Source organism: Parus major, chromosome 3, assembly GCF_001522545.3.
Source record: "Parus major isolate Abel chromosome 3, Parus_major1.1, whole genome shotgun sequence".
NCBI lineage: Eukaryota > Metazoa > Chordata > Aves > Passeriformes > Paridae > Parus > Parus major.
The window spans coordinates 31,041,857-31,068,788 of record NC_031770.1 but is presented as its reverse complement, the minus strand read 5'-3'; the positions used below and the strand labels follow the sequence as shown (position 1 = coordinate 31,068,788).

Sequence of the window (26,932 nt, the reverse complement as noted above, 5' to 3'; positions counted from 1 at the left end):
AATGATGCATTTCTGTTGAGCATTAAATCTCATTTAAAGTCTCCAGTTATGCAATATTCCTTCCACTTACAGACTCCTGCTGTTAGTCTCTGCATTGGCTCATTAAGTGCTTCTTTCCAACAGCATCAAAACAAAACAATTTTCTTTTTTTTCAGTTCATGTTTGAAATGTTATCAGCACACAGTTGAAGAAATTTATTTAGGCAGTGGTGGTCTTACAGTTAATGTATAGAATACTTCTGGTATTTTGGATGTATAAGGCATCTTGCTGCAACAAGAGTGAAGTGTTTAGATTCAAAGACCAGGGGGGATCAGCCCAAAAGACACAGCAATCTTGTACACCAGTAGACAAGACAGTTACCATCTAACAAGATTGAAAAAGGTGAAACTGCTTCTGTTAATGCAAATTTACTCTTAACTGACAATTAACAATGACTATCTCTGAAATAGTCAGAGATGTAAACAGAAAGGAAGCCTCAAATCTTGACAACCTGCACCAGAACACCAGCAAGGCTCTGAGACAGACTGCAAATTAAGCCTCAGCCTTTCCAGGAGTTTCATCATAACATTAAAAAAGCTCAGCAGCAGCTTCAAAAGAGAGTTGCAGCCTTGCTAACAGAGTGAACTGAAACTGCTTAATTTTTCATCTGTAGCCAGAATGACAGGAGGAAGACAGAGATGAATGCTTATCATATCTATACCTCACACTAAGCTAAAGAAATACTATTCTCTGTTTGCATTGTTTGAGGCAGTACTGTTACCCACAGCCTGAAAATAGCTCAGCTTTCACCAAAATGGCATTTTATAAACTAGTGCTTTGCTAAAGAAGTGTATTTTTTGCAACAGCTCTTCCCAGAGGGTGCAATATAGAACACAGAAACAGTACAACCTCTCAGCATTGTTGAACAACAACAGAAGAGTTACATGGTAAGACAGAAAGAAATTAGAGACAGGTTGCCTTATAGAGTACTATAGCTAAAAAAAAGAATTTTAATAGCATATGGGTTTGAGTATTTTTTTGCCACATGTATTACATTAAAGAAATTAAAGACTAAAGAAATTAAAGGTATTGGCAAAGGTTTCAAGTAAGATGATTTTATTTTTTAAAATCATTTATACATCACTGAATATTCTGGTAACTTTCAGACCCAAAATAATTCCTAGAGACATGTGTTTGTGTATTATATTATAAACTAGTACAGGTTGCCCCTGTTATTTCCAAAAGAAATAACTGTTACAACTTTTCCTCAGGGACATACACAATCTTTATTTTAAGCAACTCTCAGTTCATGTTTTATCACCCTGTCATTACTGTATCTTCTATTAACATACCACTCACTATTAATTTATTAGCATTATGTTGACTTTAGGCTGCAAATTCAGAAAAGCAGACAATGTAGCAGACTCAGTGGTTGCAAAGACCTTCGTATTTTGTGAATCTGTCAAAAGGGCATCCAAATCATTAACCACTAAAATAAAAACCACAAAGATAATTTGGTCTGGTAATTTTTTTTCAAATGTTGTAAATATGCAGCAACAGTGTAACAAAAAGTTGCATTTAAGTGGTACATCCAACAGTAGCACCAGCTAATAAGCTCCTGCAAAAGTTGCAAAGATTGTCCATATCAGACAGGATTGTGTGCAAAGCTTGTCGATTCCAGACAGGATTGTGAAAGATAAATGAATCATTACTTTCATCCTATGTAGAAGGGCTCTTGTTACTTGCTAAATTTTTCCTGTTTGGACAGGAAATCATCTAGCTAACAGTATCTCCGATTTTATTTAAATCACTTTTTATCAAAGTAATCTTCCAGAAGCAAAGGTGATCTTCCAAAAGCTTTAGATTTATAAGTTCATGGTCCTTGTACTTGCCAAGACTTCATCATGGAACAAGGTTTCAGCAAACATATCAGAGTTTTGCAAAGCCTCAAAAAGACGCTTATAGTCTTCTGGATACAAGTTACACATTGCAGCATTTTTGGGAATTTCTAGAGCTTTCAGTAATGTGTCACTATTGTCCAAGCTCCATGAACTGAAACAAACAAACAAACAAAATCATAATGGAGCATTTCTTTCTGTGAAAAACTAAAAAGCAAGAAACATTATCTGAAGGTCCACTTCACTCTTTCACAGCTTCTAGAACCTCTAGAGGTTGTGTTGCAACCTCTTCTTGCAACACAAGTTACTTTCAATCCATCCTGCAAACAGGAAGAAACCTCTGCTATTAAAAATAGCAAATAAAGCCCCCAGCACACATAGAGAATACCAAACCACATAAACCTCCTCATTACAGGATAGGTGCTCTCTCTTCCTCATCCACCCTAAATGCCTAAGTCAGTAACAGGCATTACAGCCTAAAAAGGGTGTTTCAATGCTGAAGAAATTAAAGCCAAGGGTGACTCAGTATAGCATGAACTAGTGACTTACACCTCCCAGGTATTTTCTTCTATACATAAACAGATGTATCCACCCTCACCCCATCTACATCTTTTGCTATGAAAGCTATACTTTTATAAATGTGCACATACATTAACTATTTCCCAGACAGGAAAGGAGTGTATAAATACACAAAAGATGCATATTAGAAGCCTTCAAATTCCTGGCTGAAGGATCAAGTGAAAATGAGTTATACCACTGAGCTTTAAGAAAGAAATCCATTAAGGCTCTTTAACTTGCCTTTGCTAAGAGAGTACAGGAATTTAGTAGCTTATTTTTTTCTCCCTTTCTGGAAATTAACTTTCATAACCTACTATAAGCAAATGAGGAATATATTCATTATTTTCAGCAGCAAGAAGTCAATGCTTTCCAGACTGTGAACATCTTCCATTTCTGGGAAACAGAAATCTACTGATCATAAAGAAAAATGAATAGTTTGCATTGGTAAAACACAAAGCCTAATTTTTTAATTAGATAACAGCCATTTGAAGACATCCCCATTCCACCTTCTAGAACCTTCAGCTGTTTTTATTAGTGTGACTTTGATGTCTGTTACTGAATGTCTTTCAGTTTTTATTTTCTGTAACTGCAAAAATCTTGGTGGCTTTTTTATTGTATCTGTAAAATAAGTGAAAACTTCTTGCAGATACATGACCTAAGCTCCATGGGAGGTACAGGAATTACTGCATATACAAATTCTAAATACTTGCCAACCTTCCTGACAGGAACAGTCCCCAAAATACTGTATGATAGATTGCACAAATGAAATCTTCTATTCTACATGTTGATGATAAATTAAAAATTAATTAAATTTTTAAAAGGCTGTATTTCATTTGCAAATAAATACTGATTTGGGAACATGTTTTTATATTTTCATATATTTATGTGAAGTATAAAAACTGCAATTCTTACTTACTTTAATCTATCAGTAAGTCTAGACTTAGGCTTAGCAAAAGACTGTTTCACCATGAAAATAAAAGTAGATGCATTTGAGGGTTTCAAGCCTCCTGTAAATAGATTTTGCTGAGGAGTCAGTCGTACCAAACATAAATGGTCATTTGGCACCTGCTGCAAGAAAAATAGAGTAAGTAAGTCACTGAAAAAAATCACTTTTTAAGACAGTATCTATCTTATGCCAAGAGTTTCATCTTTGCCACCAGTAACATTTCTTATGAAAAAAAGTCTTAACAAGATAATCTGTTTGATGCCTCAAACAGAAAAGGAAATAGAAAATGAGAGAAGTTTATGAGAAGAAAATGATGGAGTTTATTTCTATACTTTAAAACTGGATTTTCTTAGTTTAAATAGACAATACAGGCTTGATGTGAGTTTTCAAGATATTATATGGCCTACTGTATTCCTTTCCTGAATCTGCATCACCACACTTTCCTATGCAAGGTATCAGACCTGCCTTTTATACATAAAGATGGAATTATATAAGCGTAACACAAAGATACTATCGCAGCATGAGGATTTTGTTAAACTGGGATAAAGTGGACTCTTCAACTGAAATAAATGGACTTCTGTATTGGCAAAAATGGATATTATTAGATCTGACATTTGTACTTCTAAAGCTGTCTTAGTACATCTTGCATGGCCCACCTGATGACCCTCTCTACATGGCTTTTCAGCAACACAACTAAGCATATAAGGCAGACCCAGTCATATTACATTATTATTACATATTATTACATATTACATATTACAGAAATATTGCAAACTACACTCAATACAGCACCATAACAGTTTTCTGGGGAGTGTGAAACTTAAAAATATTAAGTAAACATGTTTTTATATTATCAGAATTAAATAGGAACATTCTTTTATTATACAAAGGAACATCATTGCTTCTCCAAAGGAGAGAAGTAAATAATTCTACACTTAAACTATAACTTTACAGGTATTTTTGCACTTCTCAGATTTAAGTTTGGAGACTTATGCTTTTCCACAATTAACTTGCACATGAAATCTATAATAGACATGTGAATAAGTATTTTAATCAAAACCAGCAGCATACTGATTGTGTTATTAACTGTGGTAACACTTGTTTTGTTCAAGCAGGTAGATGTGACTATCAGAAACTTTCTCTGGAAAATACTTTACCTATTCATATTCCTTTATGCTGTTTATTCACTGTTTTTTTCCTTCACAGACAATGAAGATATTAGTTATTTAAGATAACTAATAAAGATATTTAAGTTTCTAAGATAATAACAATTCTTCACTCCACTTTTGATGGATCTCTATGCTGCCTTACATTTTAATTAGAACAGTTCTTAAAAAATACACCTGTAAATGCTGCTGTAAAGTTACTTTAACCTTTAATTAACAGTAGTTTAGCTTCATCTTCAGAAGAAAAGTGTATACAACTATCTTACCACAGATTTTGGTATCGCCAGTGCCCCATTTTTCAAATTAGTTGCAAATGAAGACCAAGGTTCCTATGGCAGAAAGCAAATGTATTATGAACTGTTTTGTTAGAATAGAATAGACTATTTCAGTTGGAAGGTACCTCCAGTGATCATCTAGTCCAACTGCCTGAGCAATTCAAGGCTAGCCAAGTTAAAGCATGTCCAAATGTTCTCTTTAATGCTGACAGGTTTGGGGCATTGATGATCTTTCTGGGAAGCCTGTTACACTGTTTGACCACCCTCTCTGTAAAGAAGTGTTTAATGCACAGTCTAAACCTCCCCTGGCACAGCTTTGAACCACTTCCATACCTTCTATCAGTGGATACCAGAGAGAAGAGCTCAGGATCTCCCTCTCCCCTTCCCCTCCTCAGAAAGCTGTGGAGAGCAGTGAGGTCACCCCTCAGCCTCCTTTGCTCCAAACAACACAAGCCCAAAGCCCTCAGCTGCTCCTCATGGGACATTCCCTTCTGGTCCTTTCACTGGTTTTGTTGCTGTCCTCTGGATGCAAACAAGGACTTTCACATCCTTCTTAAATTGTGGAGCCCAGAACTGCCCAAGTACTCAAGGTGAGGCTGCACCAATGCTGAATTCAGTGGGACAACCATCTTTCTTGACAGGCTGATGATGCTGTTTGAGGCACCCCAGGGTGCAGTTTGCCCTCCTGGCTGCCAGGGCACGCCCTGCTGACTCAGACTGAGCTGCCCCAGGTGACCAGTGGCCAGCCAGATGTATCAGCCCAAATCAGTACAGTCCTCTGAACTCTGCCCTTCAGCCAGTTCTTCACCCAGCACACCCTGAACCCACTCATCTCACAGCTGGACAGCTTTTCCAGAAAGATGCTGTGAGGGGCAGTATCAAAAGCCTCCCTAGAATCCAGAAAAACTGTGTCCACCATCTTCCCTTCATCCACTGGGCAGGTGACCTTATCAGAGTAGGGTGTCTAATGAATTAAATCAGACTTTCCTTTGTGAACTCATGTTACTGTGTCTGATGAGTGCATTGTTCTTCAAATGCCTTTCAACAGGACCCAGTAGAATCTGGTACTCCATAATGGCTGCAGGTACTGAGGTTAGAAGACAGATTAATAAGTCTGTAGTTCATTGGGTCTTCCCTCACACTATTTTTTGTAGGAGGATGTGGAATAACATTGGCCTGCTTCAGTCAGCAGGCACCTCCCCAGACTCCCAAGACCTTTGGTACCTGATCAAGAGAGGTCCTGCCATAACTTCACTAGCTCCTCAAAATTCTGAGATGAATTCCATCAGGCCCCAGAGACCTGAGAACATTCAGCTGATACAGCTGGGCCCTTACAGTTTCAACCTCCATAAATGGAAAGTCACTGTTCTCACACTCATGGTCCTTTTGCTAAGGGGGCCAGGCAGCTTGAGGCTGTATTATTAAATTATCAGTATTATTAATGACTGAGGCAAAAGAGACATCAAATGCCCCCACTTCTACTTTATCCCTGTTAGTCAAGTGACCACCTTCAAAAAGTACAATTCTTCAACTTCTTAATATTTACCTGAATGTATACTTTGTAGTATAAGGTATTTGGAAAACAGTGGACAGTGAAGCCTAATTTTAGGTTAGCAAAACATTTAAACAATGAAGGTAGGTTCCTAGAAAAAGAGAGCACAAAGATAAATCTGAAAAGCATAAACTGACTGAAAGTTGATGGCCATGAGCTCATGGGGAACTGGGGGGACAACATTAAAAAAACCTTTAAAACTGGCATGTTTCACAATGTAAGAAGGTACTGACTAGTAGGAGAAGCAGATATGCTTGGAACATTAAAGCACCAAGACTCAAAAAAATTTCAACTGAACACAGCTTAGGAAGTTAAAAGCATATATGATGGCAAAATTCAGAGGATATAACAAAGAGCAGAGTATGACAGATTGGAAAAGCAGACTTCTAGTTTCACACAACCATTAGAAAAATGGAAAAGGTTTATCTGGTGTGTAAACATCTCTTTTTTTATCTACTAGTTTCTGAAAATAAATGTGTTTGAGTACAATGGCTTGCAGTGAAAACACTGACATCATAGTGAATAACAATGTTGCTTAATTGAAAAAATTTTACACAAAACATGACTATTTTAGCTTTTTACAAAAGTTTTCAACTGTTCTCCAACTGATTTAAACATCAAATTAGCTTCCAACTAGTTTGCCATATTAAACCGTTATAAACCCTTTTCTAAATGCACATCCATAGCATTAGGCCACGTCGGCTGGTACAAAATTCTTACCTTATGCAGTAGTTCAATTTCATACCCTAGCTGTGCAAGTACAGTGAGTGCCTGATAAATCTTCGACTTCCCAGGCTTTGCTGTTAATATCTAAAAAAATGGCAAAGAGCAAACATTTTTGTTGCAGAAACCAAGACTGTCTTTATCTAAGTAATGTCTAAAAGACATTGTAATATTGCAAGTATTTCTTCACAGCAGTTATTTGGATAACTGAACTATGTGTGAATCTCCAGCATATATACTCTGTGGTCCCTTTTAAGGCAGAGAAGTTTCACATAGAAGAGAAATAAGGATCAGATTTCATATAAAAAATGGTAACTTCAGTGGAGTTATCAGCTTGTACTGATAAGATAATATTACCAAGACACACAAAGCATAGTAAGTAAAACATCAGGTGACCTCACTGAACATTAAGCAACTTGCACAGCCATCATCCTGATCAATGTCAGGATCAAACAAATCAAACTCTAAGGGCAAGAAAAAAATAAAAGCTTGTGATTATTCTCACAAAAGACAAGGAATGAAGTAAATTGTAGTAGGGAGATTTAACTTCATGTAATAGATTTACACAGCCTTGTCATACAATAAAAAGCAAAAACAACCAACAAAAAGGAGTCAACAATGCCTACTTAAAAAAGGTTCCAATAGCTTTTACTACACAACTCTTACATAACAGAGTTCACATTATAACCAGAAAATAAAATAAAAAAATACAAACATGAAACAGAGACTGCCTAAAATGAACAGGCTGCCCTTTATTTAGTAAAAAAATCTGACCATTAAAACATAATATAAAAGTGGATATTTCAGTGGTGTCCAACTTGTCATTTCAGAGAAGAATACACTTAAAGTGCTTAATTTTTTTCAGTGGGGTGTTAGACACAACACTGGTTGTGTTAGCAGACTTGGAAGTTCTTGGCTACTTCAAGTAATTAAAGGTTTATGACTCTGTACAAACCTCCCAGTTTTGGGGCGGGAGGAAAAAAGGCATCCTTGTAAGGTAAGTACAGTTCTAGAACTTTGGAACAGCATAAATTAGGAATACGTAATTGGGAAAAGGTCCTGCACTTTAGTTAACAGGGCATTAATAAAAAGGACTGTAAATCATTATATTTTGCCTCTATTCTTTTCACTGCATACAAAACAACTCAAGAGGACAAGTGCATCTCACTGTATTGGTATTTAGTGACTCGGAATCCTCTTCACTTGTGTTTTGGTGTTTTGAATTCAGTCTTCCTTAACTATTACCTGTACCTAGTAAACAAACTTGTTGCAAAAGCATGGCACAGAATTTAATCACCTCACCAATTTACAATGGAAAACAGCTAGTCTGCTGTTCCATATACTTCTCAAGGACCAGACTTCACATTTGTAGTATCTGTGGTTATATGACAACAGAATGTTTCTTAACAGCGCTATCACTGCATGAAGCAAACAAGTAGGAAAGTGACAATACTTAAAAATTGGGGTAGAAAAAATTCCGCTAGCAAAAACCTTAAGTATACAATATAAATGGGTTTTTGTTCTCTGAAGCACTACACCTTCATTACCTGTAAAACGCCTTGCACGTACCGTGTACTCTTTTTCACTTATAAAGAGGTTGAGTTCTACTCTTCCGTATCTGTATATGGAGCTGCATTCATACATGGCAAAAAGAAGTCTCCAAAGTCTGTTTCTTTCCAATGGTTGTGGAACAATTCCGAAAACTTTCAAAGGAACATCTGTTTCACATAATAGCAAAGGTATCTTTAAGATTTTGCGGTATGTATTAGACAATCTCATTAATTCTAATGTCTAAACTACAAACAATTAAGAGAAGATAGTCTGTGAGTTCATGTTGTTCAAGAATGAATACCATACAAGCCTTAGTCAAAGCTAAGCCTAGTTTGCATTAGACTAAAACTTTAAATATCAAGAAAATACCTAATTATCTGATATTGTCATGGGGGGAAGGGAGAGGGGGCGTTCTGAAGCTATCATGACTCTTAAGAAAAGCTGAAATGTATAAAACAGTATCCATTAATCCAGCATGTGTATTAAGCAGAACATATACGTCAAGCAAATCCCAAAGGTTTTGCCAAACTGCCTATGCACACTTCAAACATGTGTTTGTAACATGTGGGATCATAAACATATACCTGCCCGCCAAGGAACTGCTGCTACGCCCATGGTTTCAAAAAGTTTGTCAGAAGACAAAGCAGGTGGTTTCAAAGCTCCCTTTGCCAAAGGATCCAGTCTGAAGAAGTCACCATGAATCACCTTTAACTGCCCATCCAGGCTATTCTCTAGGGACTGAACAAAAATAACTTTTTTAGAAAGAAGAAATCTGGATATGGTAACTAGTTTTGCAAAACATCCAACCCAAACAAAAAATGTGCTCATGCATTACCTAAAATTGTTACCCGATCAACAAGAGTCAAACCCCAGAGCTGCTTCTTACAGCTAATAAAAATAATAGCTTCTTTCTTTCAGCTGATAAAAATAATTGCCCCCTTCACTGTGCAGGGCATTTTGACATTTTTTTGTGCTGTTCAACTTGAGTTTTAAACCACATTCTTAAACTAGTAAGATGTTCTGCAATGTTTCTAAGAAAACAAACTATACTCAACTAAACAAACCACTTATTTTAACAATTTAAAACTAGAATTCTTCATATCTGTGGAGAGGATACCTTTCATACACATTTTAAGTCAGGTGAGAGTCACTGGTTTCAAACCAGCACTGTAATGCAAACCTTCTAGAGCAACTTGTGCAGATCTGTGTCTGACCCCCTTTGAATCCATGCAAAGCCCAGAGAAGCAGGAGAAGACAACACATGTAAGTATCAATTGTAGGACAACAGATTAAATAAAACTGATAATCAGAATAACTAAGAGTATTTTTACAGATTTCTTACAGCTTCCTACATAACTCTTGCTTAAACATAAACATCTACAATGACTCTGATTAGTTTCAAATTTATGCATAGAAGACTGTGTATGAACTTGAATTCCCACATACACAAAATGGCAAAATTAAAAAACATTCTGCTTTTGTGATGTACAGTACCAAACTACATACTGTTATTAGACATTATGTCAGATGTTACAATCACTGCCTAATACCTTTTTGATCCAACAATTACATAACAATTTAAGCTAATTTCTCATTTTCCCTTTAATTTTTAGAAATGTGAAACTGAATCAAAAGTATACCTGTAAGTCTGTAAAAAAATCTGAGTTACTTTCCAGAGCTACCACTCTAAAACCCGCATCAAGCAGAGATCGAGTCAAAATTCCAGGACCTGAAATAGGAAAATAAAAAATAAATAAAATTTAAATAAATAAATTTTAAAGTGCCTCCTTGTTTCCAAGTGATTTCCTTTAGTGACTTCCTCAACACAACACTTAGGTTGTAACACCTTCAACATGAGGTTACAAGCTTGTGCTTGTTAAACACACTTCAAAACAAGAGTTAGAGAAATGATTTACAGGCAGCCTGCCCGAGATTTCTCACTGTATTACACTAATAACAGCATTACAATTAGATACTGACCAGCACTGGAAATAACGTTTCAAATATTTCTATTATTTTTTTTCTTCTGCCAACTGTAATATACTGTGAAACCTTACCCATATTATCCTTAAAATACATTCTGCAGAAATATAAACAAAAAAACCCAAACCTCAATCATTAGGTAACTGCAGAGGTTTTGCCATAGCCCCTAATCCTGGATGTGCTGTTACTGATAAAGTTCACCCACAAAATCAAAGTACTACCTAACAGAAAATGACATCTCTATTCACTCTACAGCCAAGTTTTAACACGAGTGACTCAAGCCTGCAGACTGCATCCTCACTCACTCCCCAAGCTCAGCATAAATGGACCCCCTCAGGCACACTCCGGGGCCCACACCCACGTGTCCGGGGAAGGTGCCGGGCCGCGGCTCCGGGACAGCTCCCAGCGGGGGCAGCGCCGGAGCACAATGCAGCTGCCGCCCCCGCCCGAAATCCCGGGAGAGGCCGAGCTCCAGCCCCTTCCCGCAGCAGCACCACAACCAGCGCTTGGCGGGGCCGGGCTGCCAGCACGGCAGTGCGCCGCTCGCACTGGCTCCCCAAGGTCATTGGGGCGCGCCGGAGCCTCGGGGCAGCTCACCAGGCGCGAACTCGAGCAGGAGGGGCTGGGGGCCGGGGCCGGCTCCGCGCTTCAGGCAGCGCCGTACGGTGCGCGCCAGCTGCGGGCAGGCGATGAAGCGGCGGACCACGAGGCTGCTCCGCTGCTCCTTACGCACCAGCCGCTTCTCCTTCCCCGGCTCCGCTACCCGCAGGGCCGGGTACCGCCGCCCCGCCGTCATCCAGCACGGCGACAGCCCGCAGAGCAGCGGGCGCAGCCCCGCTGCCAGCAGGCGGCCGCAGCCCGCGGCGCCCAGCGGGGCCCGGCCCGCCAGCATCGCCGCGCTGCCGGCTCCGGGTGCGTGATCGCCGCGGCAACCGGGGCGTCACTTCCTCCTCTGCCCGGCCTCTCCAGCTCGCTTCCGCTCCGCCGTCGGAGGGCTCTCCTCCCGCCGCCCGCCCTCTCTATGGTGCCCGCCCCGCACCGCCGGCAGCTTGCGGCAGCACCAGCCCCCGCGCCTCCACGCCATGCCGGCTGGCGGGTCCCGGCCGCCCGAGCCGCCGCGGAGCTGAGGTGAGCTGACAGCGGCTTATCCGCAGGGGGAGGAGGAGGGGAAGGCGAGATGCTTCCCCCGGTGCCGTGCACCGCCGCCGCCTTCTGCTTGTGTCGGCCGCCACCGGGCGCTCCAGGGGCGGGTTAGGGCCGCCGGGCGGGCGGCGTGAAGGAGCCGGTGCTGGGCGGGCTGGGCGCGCTGCCCGCCTCGGCCGGGGTGGACAGGTGCCCCTGCGGCGGCTCCTGCCCCCGGCGCGGTGGCCCCGGAGCGGAGCACAGACAGGGCTGAGGCGACGGGCGGCTCGGGAGGGGCGGCTCGGGCCGGCGGGCAGCGCTCTGCCGGGCGCCCGTGGAGCGATGTGTGCTCCGTGTGTCGGTGAGGTCCCAGGAGCTACGTATTTAGTTTGAGGTTTGCCCGGGTGTTTCGCGGGTGTCTTTGATCTCCGCGTCTGCAGCTAAATAGTCACTTCGGGACTGGGTTGTTTGTATCGCCCTGCCGCCCTCAGCAGGTGCAGGATTCTGCTCCGGCCGATCTCCGGCGTCGGTCCTTGCCAGCTTCTGTCTGCTCTGTACCTCGTTGCAACTACGGTTTAGGCTAAACCTGTGATTTTCGGTAGCGGTGACGTTGTCCTTTCGGCAACGTCCCCAGTGCCTGAACGAGAAATAACTTTAAGACCATCTTCAAAACGTTTTCAAGTTCTGCCGAAGTGGAGTTCATCTTTCAGGGATGCTGTGCGGAAGCCTTTCAGTGGCGGGTGAGTGGCCGCAGTGTGATGGGGGAAGGAAGAGAGAATCCTCCCAAACGCGTTTCCCTGCTCCCTGTCTCGTTTGTGTAGGAGGCAAGAGAGATCTGGCAATCACAGGGTACAACTGGTCTTCAAATTAATGGTTCAGAAGTAGACTTTCTGTATGATTTTCTGTAAATTGCTTAATTTCTTGTATCTTGTTTTTCTGCTTGTGAAGTGAGAAATTAACACTTCCCTACGTACTAAACGAAGTAATTTTGTTTGGTATATCGCTCGAAAATAGAAATTGGGATAGAAAATTGTGGCTTTGTTGTTCTGTTTTTGGGGAACCTACATGTGGCACGAAGACTGGCTGGGCTGAATTTAGAAAAATGCCTTAGCAAATGCAGCAGTCCTTCATATCTGCAATTTATTTTTAAATACTTGGCTTTTTACACTGAGTGCTTTAATAGTTTTCCCTGTGCCTTGAGGGAAATGGACAGATTGTTCAGCTGGATGATGGGATAGACCTCAATCCATTTTTAAACTGGACTTTATGTTTTTAATAGCATTTTCCCTCTCTTACTAATTAGTCTGATAATTCAGTAATTTGCAGGACTTGTGGAATATCAAGAAGAACTTGGTTTTCTTAGCACAAGTGTTCAGTAACGTCCTAATTCAGCATTCCTTATCAAAGTTTATTGACAGCTATGGCCACAGAAAGGTTAGGTATAGTTTTAAACTTAATGAATGAATTTTGGAAATTTTTGTTATCAATTGGAAGACTCAGGAATGCTAGGGTCACCTTTGAGTGGGCTGTTCAGAGCAACTCAAAGGAGTGTTTGCTAATAAAATCCAAATAACTAAATGCCCTGACAAGTCTTCATACACTAGAAATTATACACTTTTGTTCATAATGTTATTTATTTTGGCTTTGTGCTTCCCTGGATTGAATCACAGGTCTGTGGGCTAAACTCATGGTTTGGTTTTTTTCCCCCTGCTAGAACTGCCAGATATATGCTGAATCTTTCATGCATAAAGGACTACCTCTTTATGACCTGGTCATTATCTTTGACAAACTGTTGAAACCATAGGAAAATGGTAAGTTTTATACTTTTTTAATTTAGAAATTAAAATGTAGAAAATTGTTTAGAAGTGTATCACAGGGACATTTGAACAGTTATTTTTACACCAATGGCTGATTGTGGTTTATGTTTTCTAGTTTAATCCAGCTATCACCACATGCAAATATTTGGATTTACAGTCTTACCTCATACAACCTTATGTCTTTGTAATTTATGTGCATTGTTGAGTGCTCTGAAATTGTTTCCTCCTAATTATTGTTTCCTGAAATAAATCAGAAGGAATCAAAAGGGTTACCTGTTTGTTTGGATTCCAGCCTTTGCTTGAACCAAAAGAGCTGATTAGTAGTATGGGTCAAAAAGATAGTAAAGAGATTTGATCTTTTTTTTCCCCCAATGATTTTACCTTTTGCATTTACCTTTATTTGGCTCAATTTAAAGCTTATTTTTCAAGTTAGTCTTTTGGTATTCTTTTGGCATGTGTTAACCACTGAGCCATAGTAAATACTTGCAATCATTTCTAAGTAAGGGTGAAAATTGTAGAAGTATCTGAGTCTTGATCTCAGTTTTTCAGACTCTTATGCCCATACTTCATTTTAAGTACAAATTTGGCAAAATTTCTATCTTGCATGAAAAGAACGCGATGAGTATGTGAATGGAAATTTGCAGGATGGTATTTTTCCCTTGTCCTTCTAGAGGGTATTTATCATTAGAGTTTCCTTTAAAGACTCAGAATATGGATTAGGTTTGAAAGGTTTACGTTACCAAATACCACCTCTAATGTGAATTTTAGAAAAGCTTTCAACAGAAATGGAAGATGCTTTTACAGAAGAGCTGAAAGAATCACTTAAGCCTATTTGCTTCAGTTTTTGTGAAAGTAAAATAACCTGCTACATGCTTGAGTTGGCATAAATGTCTATCCTTTGCTGAGATGCAGGATGCTACAGAATTATTGTCTTCATTTATTTTATTAAGCATGCTTGAATAATTTTGTTGTAATGCTTTGGTTGGTGACCAAGGAATATAGTAGGAGTGGTAAGAGATTTCTTCAAAAGTGCTCTAAGCATTGCGCACTCAGGAAAAGAGTCTCTAGGACGAATTTTTTTTTTTAAATCTATCAGAGAGTAGCCTCATTCTTTTATCATATTGTCTAGCCATTGCTGTTCCCTACTCCAAGCCCATATATGCAGGAGGGAAATCTCCCAAGAACTGAAGTAGCATTTAATCCTATGACACGGTCTGGTTTGAGATTCAGTGAGTTTGCAGCCTTTAGGTTGTGTTGGATATCTTCCTTTGAAGTGGAAGTCTGCCTTTACAAGGAGGTTAGCAGTTTTGTATTTAGAGCCATTATGGTCTATAAACCTTAACTTACTTCATTCCTACATGTCCTCTGTTGACAATTAAAAATGGCTTGACATTTGGATGGAGGACAGTGGCTAGGGAGGTGGGGGGAGTTTTGCTGTTTGGCCAAGCTATTAGTAGCAAGGGAAATTAGAATCCAGGGTTCCTTGGACGCTCGCCTGCTCCATGTGACAATGTAGATTCCAGCCCAACACTGAAAACCTGATTAATACAGAGTTACTGTCCATTGAAAGTCAATTAGATCAATTGTGCAGATCGCTGGAGAATGACTACCTAGGTACCAATTAAGTGAAACTATCAAGTCAGTTCTCCTTTGAGAGTTTCTGAGCACTAGGTTAGAATAAGCTTATTTGAATAAAAAAATTAAACCACTCCTTTGCTCTTTTTCTTACGTAGTACCATGCTGTTTAATAGGAAAGGTTTTTCATACCAGGTGAAGATGGACTTTGCAGCCTTACAAACACCACAGCAAAGTTCACAGCTGACAAAAGAACCATTCAGAACAAAAATAAATATTTTTTAAATGATCTGATGCCTTTAATTCTGTCCCTGTTGATGCTAACAGCAGTGTCCATGTTTTATTTTCCTTCTAATGACACTGAGCAATATTTTTGACGTTTTCAGTGGAGAGGTGAAAGGTTTTGTAGTGTGAAGATGGTTGCATAATCTGTGTATTATAAGGCATCTTGGCAGGATTACAAACTTTCTCCCTGTGCTTTATCTGTGTGTACAGAGAATCTCAGTCCCTAGGGCTATCAATCTGGCATCTTTCATCAGCACTAAATTTACTGCAAATATTTTTTGTGTGCCTGAAAAAAAAAAAAAGCGCTATTAAACCTTTGTGGGCAGGAGCAAAAACATTCAAATAGATGCTTTTTCTGTTTATTTCCCTCAGAATTTCTCTTCACTGAATTCTGGTGACCATGTTCTACCAACTTAAATTCACACAGCCTGTGTTTGTATGTCTGTCTCATCATAGGTCTTTATCAGGGAGGCTTTTGAAATGTTGCCTTACTTGAGAGTCTGTTGGACCAAAGATTTTTTTACCAGTTTTTTCCTTCTTAATCTACTTAAAATATAACTGTGATGTCCTCAAAACTGTCAGGTTAACTGATAAGGAAAGTGTAGAGGTGAAATGCTGTTAGTGCCAGAGATTCCTGTAAACAATTTTTATTCTGTTGTGTGCTTGCTTTTTTGGAACTGAATTGCTTAGGAGTGTAAAGTTTTTTCCACTGTTTTCCAATATGCTGCTCCACCTGTCCCAAGTGAATTGCTAATGTGTGGCCTTAGAATGTGAGCTTTAGCACTGCTTTTCTCTGTACATGCCAATCATTTTCTTGGGTTTTTTGTCTGGAACATTAATATTACACTGCAGGGCAAATTCAGATTAATTCAGAATAACTTTTTATAAAGAAAAAAACTAAAACTAATCATTTTAGGTATTCATTTTATCTTGGTAAAATGAGTATGTTAGGAAGATGTAGTGGGTTTAGCACTGGCTAAAATCACCAGTGCACGTACTAGAATTATTTACTCATTTCTTTAAATAAATTTCTTTAAATTAAATTTAATTTTTAAAGTACTTAATTTTTTAAAAATTAAAATTTTCACTAAAATTTAATCAATTTAATTTAATCATTTAATAAAATGATTAAAATCACTAAAAGTGATTTTTAGGTTCACTTGATGAATATGTTACTGAAATAATATGGAAATTCATAATGTACATTTTGGAGATTCTTTCTTAATGGTTATAACTTGGAATTTTATATGCTTTAAGCCTCTAAGTTAGGGCATGATGATCTTATCACTTCAGACCAACATTTCATCTGGACCTGCATCATAGTTCAGGTGTTGTTCATTCTGCTTTTACAGTTTTACAGTTGAGTCAGTTTGGCAAAATAAACAAATTGAGGTGCATCTTGTCCTGAAATTACAAGTTTGTCAGTTGTTCAGTAATATTTTGGCATTTTCACTGACTCATGTCTTTTTTTTATAAAGTGACATACACCATTCAGAGCTTACACATTTGATCCTAGGAAGGATCTTCCTTAGCAAGAGTTGGCTTATAAAACTGCTCTATCCAGTGTTGTTCTGGGAACTGCTTAGTTTCTTACCCGGATTTCTCTTTTTCTCCTGGAAGACTGTTGAAGTCTACTATGTTAATACTGAAATATAACATCATTAACACAAGGGGAACTAGTAGTCATTCAGTTTCTCTATAGGCTGTTAAACTTCTTCTGACATGGTATCATTGAAACAAGCTCATTTTGGGTTTTAAGTGAAATTAGGTTTTACCACATTACAGTATTGAGTTTTTGTTAATGTTTGTGATAGTTGAGATTTTGCAATGGGAAGATCTTTTGTAAATGGAAACTGCTTAAAGTGACCTTGATAATAGTTTTTTGAAAAGCTGATCTGAAACAGATTAGATCTTTGTTTACAGGCTCAGGTATTGCAAGCATTCAAATTCCATAAAGAGGAAACTCGTAACTGTGTGCTTCAGAAAACCTCTCAAACATCTATTAGTCAAAAGTATGTGTGAATTGTTAGAGACAGCTCGTATAGGCAATATCTGTTTACACAATTAGAGCTGAAATGAATTTACCATAATAACTTCCTGTTGGAAGGGGGAGAGTTGAAACAGCACTCAAGGCTAAATTCACCACTGGGCTTAAGTGGTTGCAGCTTCATTAACTTCAGTCAAGTTACACCAGTGATTAATTTTTTGGGGGTTGTGATTTGCTTAACATAGGTCTCTTACAGTTCATACATGATTAAGTTCTTGCTCGTGCATTTAAACACCAAAAGAAGAAAGAAAAAAAACAAAAACAGATTAAATGTGTTGTACCTCCTTACAGTCCTTGTATGGTTCCCTTTTCTAAAATATTTATTTCATAATCTCTTATTGTATTAATCTTTGATATGTCCCTGTGAAATATATCAGTACTTTGTGGTTAAGAAATGCAATAGAGATAATTTAACAGTGTGGCTGACTTCATGGAGGAGTTTCAGAGCAAAGAAGGGATTTGATCTCATTCATTTGTATCTGACACTGAATAATGCAGAAACTAGACCATCCTAACTTTTGGTAATATAAGGAAAATAGATGCAAGATTTTTAGTAGAGCTGGTGGATATTCTGAATTTCTAATGATGGCAGTTACTGAGGCTCTAACAATTAGCTCTGTTCTTAATTAACCTTCTGGTTCGACCTGCAGGCTTGGTAACAGAGGGACCGCAAGTATGTAATACGTATGGACAAGAATTGTTTCATAACTTTCACGGACAGCTTTCCATTCTACTTATGTTTGCTTCTGGCCTTGATATAATTTAGGAGCTTACTGAATATTTTTATTATACTAATTTTCTGTGTGTTGATGAGAGCTATAAAACTTGCTTGTCCCACATCAATAATAAAAAAATATGGAATTCAGTCTCACTATGAAATTTAATTCTCAGAAAGTCTTGAACACTCTTCTTTCTTCAGTTGGGCAACTTTTAGATAATTGTCTCATTCTTCTTGCATCTCCATTTCAAGGGATCTGTTCTGTCATTTCTGTTTTTTCATATATGTTGAAAATGGTTACCTGAAATCATGAGAGATTTTATACGTTTTTAGCAACCTTTTATGAGATGGTAGGATCCGACAGCTTTCTCGGGTCCTTGGAAATTAAGGATTTGGATAAAAGTGCATTAAGCTGATTAATTCTCATAAATATAGTCTGTGGATTTGCAGGACTTTTTTTTTTTTTTTCCCTGTAAAGAAAAAGTACCTATCCTATGAAAGATGCATAAATTAGATTAGTAGTTATTATGCTTTATTATGCTTTGTAATCAAACTTGTGCACATGTCCTGAAGTATAACAAAAATCCAGGAGTGCTTCAATCAGAGGGAAAATTAAAACATCAAAAAAGGCAAACTACTACTTTTCAGAAGACTTAAAAGGATGTTTGTGTATCCCAAGGCAAGCCCAGTTACTCATAGGTTATTCCTGACCAACATTTGTCTAGACTGTTTACAAAAGAGCTCAAATGATGAGAGTTCTCCATTCTCCTAGAGCAGTCTGGTCTGCTGCCTTTTCTACCATATCTTTACCCAGGATATGTTCTGGTGTTTTGTTGCAGGAAAGAAAAAAAAATGGAACACTTCAAATGGTGAGGTTGCTTTTTGTTCTTGTAACATTCAGTCAAATTTGTTCTAGTAAAGCTTGAAACCCAAAACTTTTCAGACACTTGAGGGACTCATCATTGTGTATTTTGAGTACTGACAAAGAGGTTGTTTGTGTGAAATTTTTGACAGAACTGTCATATGTTCTACTAAGACAGACAAACCTCTTGTATTTGGCTACATGACTGAAACATATTTTTAAAGTAATATGAAATGTGGAATAGTAGATTATGCCTGGCAGTATGTTTATCATTGTTTATTAAAACTATGAATAAGCAGTATGACTAGGAAGCATAGAAGTTGAAAATAGTATGTGGAACTTCCTCTTTAAACCTCACTATTCCTGCTGTTTATAGATGTGAAGATCATTGTGCCTTTAAATGCCACTGCCACTTGAGAAATGTCACTTCAATGTCAGAAAGTACCAAACCACCAAAGTGTTCATGCTCAGACATTTTCATAAATTCAGTGAAATTAGATAAACCACTCCTGTATCCGAATACTTCGTGAAGGACAGCAGACTTAACACATTTGAAAAAACAGATCTCTTAATCTGTGTATCTGACAGAAGCAGAAAGCATGTAGAAAGATATTTTTACCCCTAGTACTTTTTTTTTCAAAGCCAAACAGGGTAAGCTGAGCAGTCTGGAGGATATTGAGATTCTCTCATGGTGAGGCTGTCCAGTAAAGGGGTTGTACATTAGTCTATCTTTTTGAAGTTATAAACTACCAGTGAGTCCATGCTATAAGAAAGCACAACAGCATGGGGGTGCTTTTTTCTGCAGAGGTGTCAGCTTGGATAATGGAAGTATACATATGAATATCTTTCTTTCCTTTCCTTTAGAAACAGCAGCGTTCCAACCATTGTGTTTCACATAAAACACAATGCAGAGAAGAATTCTGTTAGCTGGAATTGGTCTGGCTTTGTGAGATGATTAGAGCTCATAGAGAGCTAATCTAATTAGAATTCATAGAGCTACATGAATTGCCTATCACCTTTGTCTGCTGTCTGTCTTTCTATGGCAAATTCTGTGATGGTCAAGTACATCTTCAGCAACTAGTAATTTTCTTGGTTGTGGTGAGGCAAGGGCATTCTGCTGATAATATTCCAGGCTTCTTTAGGTGTATCTTGGCTTCCACATTAGATGAAGAAGCAAACTGTTTTGGAGAAGTTACATTTGCACTTCTCTAAAGAACATATGCGCTCTTTGTTTACTAGCTCCTGTAACAGCATAGTAGACATTGTCCTTTTTCTTGCAAGCTAATGAACTCAAAATGCTATGTTGTATGTAGTTTTTACATAGTGTCATGTAGATACTGTGTCATTTAAGAGTTTTCCCCGTCACTGAATCTTCATTTTGGTATTAAATATAAATGTTCATATAATGAGATCAACCTTTTTCCTTCTATGGGCATGTTAACGGACAGCAAGAAAAATTTCTAGTATATGTTTTGTTTCTCTTTGGCCCTGATAGTTTTCACATTGGTTTTCATTAATTTGTAGAAGATTATTTATCAATATGAAAAAAGATACATCACAAGAGAATATTTAAATGATAGTATCTTCACACCAGCTGTCAGAAAGATCAACACATGTATTCTGAAGAAGTATGTGGATTAGGTTTAGTTATTCTTTAAATTTCAGTGTTTCTACAGTTTTCCTCTTTTTGTTCTAATGGTAGAAGCACCAACTCTGTAAACATAATGATTTTTAAAAATACTTGTTTAATTTTCATGGAATCAGTCTTGGGTTTTTTTGCTGAAAGACTTGTAAAGTCCTTGCTTGTATTTAAGTAAAAAGCAGGGGGGCTGAAAATACTAAAACCTCTGCAACAATAAAGAAAACTAAATTCCTTTAATACTAGTTAGTGCCTATTTTTGACCTATCCTTAAACCTGAGACTTGCGAAATTTCTTCCTTAAAATGATGTGGATTCCACATCTCACAATAGACAGCCTGTTTGGTTGTTTACATAGCAACCTTTTTTAGACTGAACTGCTATTGCCAGATGTAGTGCTGACCCTTCCTTTCTAAAACCCTTACCTTGCTGGGATCCAGGTTCTCTCGTGTACGTCTTGTTCTGTGAATATTGTGCACAAAAAAACCCCACACGATTGTAATTAATTAGTGCCTGGTAGAACATAATGAATTCTCTTGTGCATGTAACACTTGCTGTATTATATCTCAGGAGAAAAAGAAAGCTTGGACTCATGATCTGTTTTCTGTTTGGTATGATGCTTTTCATCATAACAAAATGACTGGTTGATCCATATTTCAGATAGATGTGCTTTATTTATTCTAAAAATTTGGGGATATTCTGTTTGTGCTAGTGAATTTTATGTTATTCCTTTTGGAACACTTATTGCTACAATTAATTTTGAATTAAATCCTCAACAATGCTGTAACTGCTTCTAACTGCAGACTATATTCCACTGTTGTGGTTTATCATCAAAGTTAATGAAAATATTGCATAGAAGCAACACTGGGAACCAATCTGAAATGCCCATTCATTTTGGCAGTGTTGGTGATATAGTGGGGAAGCTGACTTTCAAAGATTTAAAAGACTTAATTTTTCTGTCTTTATTAAAGAGATTTAAGTGGCATGAGAATGAGAGAGGGAAAACAGTGTTTTTGGCAGAGGAGCTATATGAAGGCAATCAAATGGAATAGAAAAACAATTCTATGTAAACTTATTTTTAACTTTGTTAGAAGAAACAGTGTTATAGTCTGGATTGTTCTGTAAGATACATCCAAGATCAGTAAATTAAATACTACACTGTACGTTCAATAAACATTCACAGAGCCCACCAGCTGTCCAGGATAGAGGGGCTGAGTTAATATGAAAGTTTAAGAATCCTGGTGGTGTTTGTGGTTTTGTTTTGTTTTTAATGCCCTCTTCAAATTTTATCCATGCCAGGTCAGGAATGATCCCATTTCTTACTACCTTTTTTGTCTTTTTTTTCCAAACAGCTATATTTAAGGTTATGTTTCTATAGTAAGGATAGATGGAAAAAAGTAAGCAACTGAAAAAGTTGTCAAAATTATATTAAGTTGTATGAAGTACATGAAAGAGAACATTGATTTTAAAACTGAAGTTGACCTAAAATACAAGCAATACATAATACTTTGTCCAAAGCAAAGTAATTTCCTCAATACAGACTTTATCTTTTAGCCACTTGGCAAGTATTTTCCATTTTATTTTTCATTTGTGCTATAATCATCATGATGACATGCCAATTGCATGAATCTGGGTGGCAACTGAAACACTTTTATTCATCAGTACCTTTTAACAAAGGTCAGCACAGTTCTACTCAGTATTAGCTTTTATTTCAATTTTGGACAACCAGTGAAGGGAGGAAAGATGGGCCTTTGAAGAAACAAACATTTTTAATTAACATGTTGCTTATGTTTACAATTCATTTCAGTGGCAAAACAGTAAATACAGGAACCACATGTTAATGGTCTTTTAAATATAGTTTAAATCACAAGGGATTTTACTTTAATTTTTGTTTATAAATAAGTGTTTCTACTTGTGTTTTTCATTCTCACAGGATTTAGATTCACTTTGATACCTGCCTAGTGCCTTGGTGAACTCAAAAGGAATTGCAAATAGCAACATTGAAAATCAAGAAGGTAAAAAGTTTCATTTGGATGGAGAGGAAATCCTTCTAAAAGATCAAGGGCAAGACTGTTCTAAATTCTTTGAACTAGCTCTTTTTGGGTTTTTATTCTCTAAGGAGTCCTAAGGGTTGTAGAAAGGAATAGATTTTCAGGGCTACTTTTATTTGGAGAAATACTGAGTTTCAAGAAATAAACCAAGAAATTTTCTTCTTTCCAGCTTCTCAGCTACAGAGGGACTATCGTTTTTGCCAAATGTTCAAAGGAAGTGAGTTAACATTTTCCATCGGAATGTTAGCTTCCTCTACAGCAAATATCACTTGTCAGAAGCATCTTTTCTCATTTTTCACAATCAAATAGGAAACACCTTATTCAAATGCATTTGTATTTCTCTTTGCCTTTGCTGGCCATTGAAAGGATAAACTGTTCTCTATGGATAGAAGCAAGACAGTGGTGGTAGGACATCCTGGTTTTTAATTATTGCTGTTAAAACTAATTTCTCATTGGGTTTGGGCAATTTACTTCAACCTCTTTTGATGTATCATTTGATCTATGAGCTGGGGAAAGAAGCAGTCATTATTTCATGTGGCAGAAAGACTAAAAAGTGAACCTTTCAAATATAATATTGTGTTTGGGAGTTTTTTTAGCGCTTTCGAACAGGTATCAGTAAATCAACGTAACTGTAGTGTGGGTGTCTAACAATATCTAGTTCTAGTTCTGATTCTTTCTGGTCTGATTAAAGTTCTGTCGTCCTCTTAAGCTTTCATTTTGTGTTTAACTCTCTTTGAGAGAAAATGGCTTGATCAAGGAGCATCCTTCTAGTGAACAGGTGCCAGATAAGTCCTCAGTATCTCCTCTTGAGTACCCTTTGTCTTTCTGGTGCTCAAGGAAAACCAATTATCATCTAATGTGGCTACCAAAGGAAAATGCGCCTTTCATCTCTAATGTACAATGCATAATTCTTCTAGACTAGGATAGAATATTTCCATTGAAAGGGACCTACAGTTATCATCTTGTCCAACTGCCTGAGCAGCTCAGGGCTGACCAGAAGTTAAAATGTGTTGTAAAGAGCATTGTCCAAATGCCTCTTAGACAAGCTTAGCGCATTTACCACCTCTCTAGAAAGCCTGTTCCGGTGTTTGACCACACCCTTAGTAAAGAAATGCTTCCTAATGTCCAGTCTTAACCTTTCCTGGTGCTGCTTATATGTTTATGGGTAGGCTGTAATTTTTGTTAGACTGGTATGGCTGGAAGTGGTTAGCCAGTTCTTCAGGTTGGAAGCAGAGATGGAGTTGTCCAGGGTGGTGCTGCCTTTTGGGTTTGTATTGCCCAGCTGATGGTGGCTTGTTGCCCTGTGTGTGCTTCCCTGGAACTCCTCACCAGCTATTTAATCAGGCCTGTACTTTGTGTGCTTGTCTGTGAGCATTTGTTATTGGAGACAGTGTTGAAAACCTTACTGCAGTCCCGGTAAATCGCTTCCATTATTCCCACTTCCTCTGCTGAGCAAGTCAGTGTTTTGTAGAAGCGCAACTTACCCATCATAAATCCATGCTGACTGTGCTTGATGACCTTCTTATCCTTCAGATGTTTGAAAATGCTTACTGGGCTAACTTGCTGTATATTACCTTCCAAGGATTGAGGTGAGGCAGAGCAGCCTGTAGCTCCCTAAATCCTCCTCCTTGTGCCTAAGATAGGAGTTGTGTTTTCTTTTTCTTTTCTTTTTTTTCTCAGTCCCTTCAGCAACTATGAAGTTTATGAAGGAATAATTTGGGGAAAATCTCTTTAGTAATCATTGTCAGAAATACATTTCTATGTATGAAGGAAGGCCTGCTTATTCTTTTGAATTATTTCCATTTTTCTGCAATTTTAGTTCGTCTAGCAAGTAAAATGAAAGATTATCTTGCATGCTTAGCAAGTGTGTATTTAATTTACTCAACTTGTGTATACCAAGAGTTAAGAAAGCCTGGTGAAAACAAGTATCCTAAAATGTGTTTTAATTTAAAGGAAAGTATAGGAAGCTGCTGTAGGAGGCTAACCTAAGCTTTTCTATAATACAAGAGTGCTTGCTGATTCTTGGCTTCACTATTTAAAACGTGAGCTAAATCTAGTGAGATGTACATAATGGAGCTGTATTTCAGGTATATGGTTGCTAAATTAAACAGCAGTGTTGCTGTGCTTCTAAAGGCTAAAGACAGGAACTGATACAACAGTGGTCCTGCAACATGTAGGTCTTCTGCTAAGTTACTGTGTTAATGTGTCTAATTGCAGCATTGATTGGAGTTGCATTTTCACAAAAAGGGAAAATTGACTCCTGCTGAGAGTAGGTGGGGGTTTAGGTTTTTTATCAGCAAACCATCTGCTTCTGTGTATACTGAAGACATGTTGAATGTTTTCTTGAAAATAATGTGACAATTGAGGCAATAAGCAGGTTCTACTTCCATCTAATTCTGATAACACAGTTAATTTATCTGCAGGTTTGATCTGATACTATCGCTGACAGAATTAAAAGTTGATCTACTTTTATTCCTCCCTGGTTTATTTTTATTTCAGGCAAACTATGATCTTATGTGACAAAAATGTTTTTGTTTTAGCCAAGGATTTAAAAGGGTCGTCCCACGACGGACATGAGGTGGCTTCTGTTTATCTTTTTTGTTTTTCTCATTACCTCAGCTGTAACAGCAGGAGCGCTGCTGTAAAGATCAGTTGTTGCTTTTGCTCAGGTAACTGGAACAGTTACAACTGGATAAAAATACAACTTCATAGTTTTTTTGGTATGTAAATATCCCCTGCGTTAAGACTTTAAATGGGTCATTGAATGAAAGAAATTCCCCATACTTTTAAGCTCTATGTATTGGCTAATGTGAATCTTTATTGGCTGGCACTGGCTGACATTATTTATCTATTAGACTATACATATTATAAATGCTTTGTTCCATTTTATATTTTAGGTTTAAAAATATCTGGAGGGAGATTAAGTGGCTCAACAACTAACGCTCTAATGGATGACAGAGACTTTCCACCAAATGATCTGCAAATAGACTCAAAGGACAGTCTTCCTGCTAACTATAGGGTAGGAGGTTTGGCGTCTCATTTGATTCCTTCAGCTGATGAAAATGAAAATCAACTTGACAGTGATGGAAATGAAGTTCTGACCAGTAGTAACATTGCTATGGGGCAGGATAAAGGTGAACAGGATAACATCAATAATAATGAGAACACAGACAGTGGAGACTGGATCCCAAGCTGTAAGGAAAGTGAGACTGAGAGGAGATCTGTAAATGTCCATATGGATCCTCAGCTGGAGGAAAAGCCTATTACTGAAAAACAGCCCAGTGGAAAAAGAAGTCCAAGAAGCAAAAGAAGCTCCAGTAAAAAATCTAAAGGTACTTAATTTATTTTTTTTTCTTTTGTTTACTTCAGAAGTAGTTTAAATCTGTGAGGTAATAAGAAATATATTTTAGGTATTGTACTAATTATTTTTAGCATTTCACTAAAGGTTTGGTGGGTTTTGGTTTGTTTAATTTTTTTTTTTTTTTTCCAGGACAGCTAATAGTCTTCAATCAGATTCAAATCTACATTTTTTCACCTTTTGTATTTAAACAACAAAGTAGCAAATGCAACACATCAAGTAAACAGGAGTAGAGGGGGGTACACAGTGTTAGTATGAAAATTGAGCTGTCTTCCAAATCAAAATAGACGGGAATTCTGGAATTATGGTTTTGTTCATTTGAACATCATAGTCAAGTGCCAGATTTTGGTGTCTTGATCCCATATCAACATTTGAAATCTTGTTAGGAGTACCAAATGGCTTAATCCCTGCTGTTCTAAAATTTACTTACATTTTTCAAATCTTACCAGATCATCCTAGGTTGTGTGTTTTGGGTAACAAAGTGTTAAAAAATGTGTCCTTAACAATTTTTGATGTTACTTTTTCTTTAGATATTTTGGATATGAGTTGGATAAGGAAAATGTAATGTTTTTTGCATGTTCTTATTTGAGATCCTTCTTCCCATGTTGAAGGAGTAGGATTTAGTGTAACATAACATGTTACATTAGGTTTTTGCCATACATCCTAAAGCTTGTGTGTCATAGGGCTGTACATACTAATTAAAATCAGTATGTTTCATGCATAGGTTTCTTTGAAAGAACAGCTGATTCACATGTGCTTTTTTTCCCCAAACTGAATAATTTTAAAATACAATTTTCCTCATAAATGCCAAGTCTTTTATGACCTAGT

At 37.8% G+C, this 26,932-nt stretch overlaps 2 protein-coding genes across 6 annotated transcripts in view; one reads left to right on the top strand and one right to left on the bottom strand.

Moving 5' to 3' along the window:
• Positions 1 to 1,059: 1,059 nt before the first annotated feature.
• On the bottom strand, positions 1,060 to 11,538 carry TFB2M (transcription factor B2, mitochondrial). Its single transcript, XM_015621785.2, has 8 exons — positions 11,229 to 11,538; positions 10,289 to 10,377; positions 9,233 to 9,386; positions 8,667 to 8,815; positions 7,095 to 7,184; positions 4,814 to 4,876; positions 3,352 to 3,503; positions 1,060 to 2,031 (listed from the first exon to the last, which is right to left on the bottom strand). The coding sequence occupies exons 1-8, from the start codon at positions 11,521 to 11,523 to the stop codon at positions 1,845 to 1,847; spliced, it is 1,179 nt and encodes a 392-aa protein (XP_015477271.1). The 5' UTR covers positions 11,524 to 11,538; the 3' UTR covers positions 1,060 to 1,844.
• An 81-nt stretch (positions 11,539 to 11,619) lies between these two features.
• CNST (consortin, connexin sorting protein) overlaps positions 11,620 to 26,932 on the top strand; it is a 49,871-nt gene continuing 34,558 nt past the window's right edge. Inside the window, exons 1-4 of one of the 5 annotated variants that reach the window (XM_033512597.1) lie at positions 12,041 to 12,493; positions 13,468 to 13,564; positions 22,629 to 22,710; positions 25,644 to 26,078. In XM_033512597.1, coding sequence (XP_033368488.1) covers positions 25,694 to 26,078 — 385 coding nt within the window. In that variant the 5' untranslated portion in view covers positions 12,041 to 12,493; positions 13,468 to 13,564; positions 22,629 to 22,710; positions 25,644 to 25,693. Of the gene's footprint in view, positions 11,760 to 12,040; positions 12,494 to 13,467; positions 13,565 to 22,628; positions 22,711 to 22,935; positions 22,964 to 23,035; positions 23,152 to 25,643; positions 26,079 to 26,932 lie in introns of those variants that run through there. The other 4 variants (XM_033512596.1, XM_033512599.1, XM_033512595.1 and 1 more) reach the window with 4 other exon arrangements.

Coding starts and splice junctions, on each gene's coding strand:
- TFB2M (XM_015621785.2), bottom strand. CDS start 11,523: ATGCTGGCGGGCCGGGCCCCGCTGGGCGCCGCGGGCTGCGGCCGCCTG. Junction 10,378..11,228: donor CCTGCTCGAGTTCGCGCCTG/GTGAGCTGCCCC, acceptor TTCCTATTTCAG/GTCCTGGAATTTTGACTCGA. Junction 2,032..3,351: donor AGACTTACTGATAGATTAAA/GTAAGTAAGAAT, acceptor TGTTTGTTTCAG/TTCATGGAGCTTGGACAATA.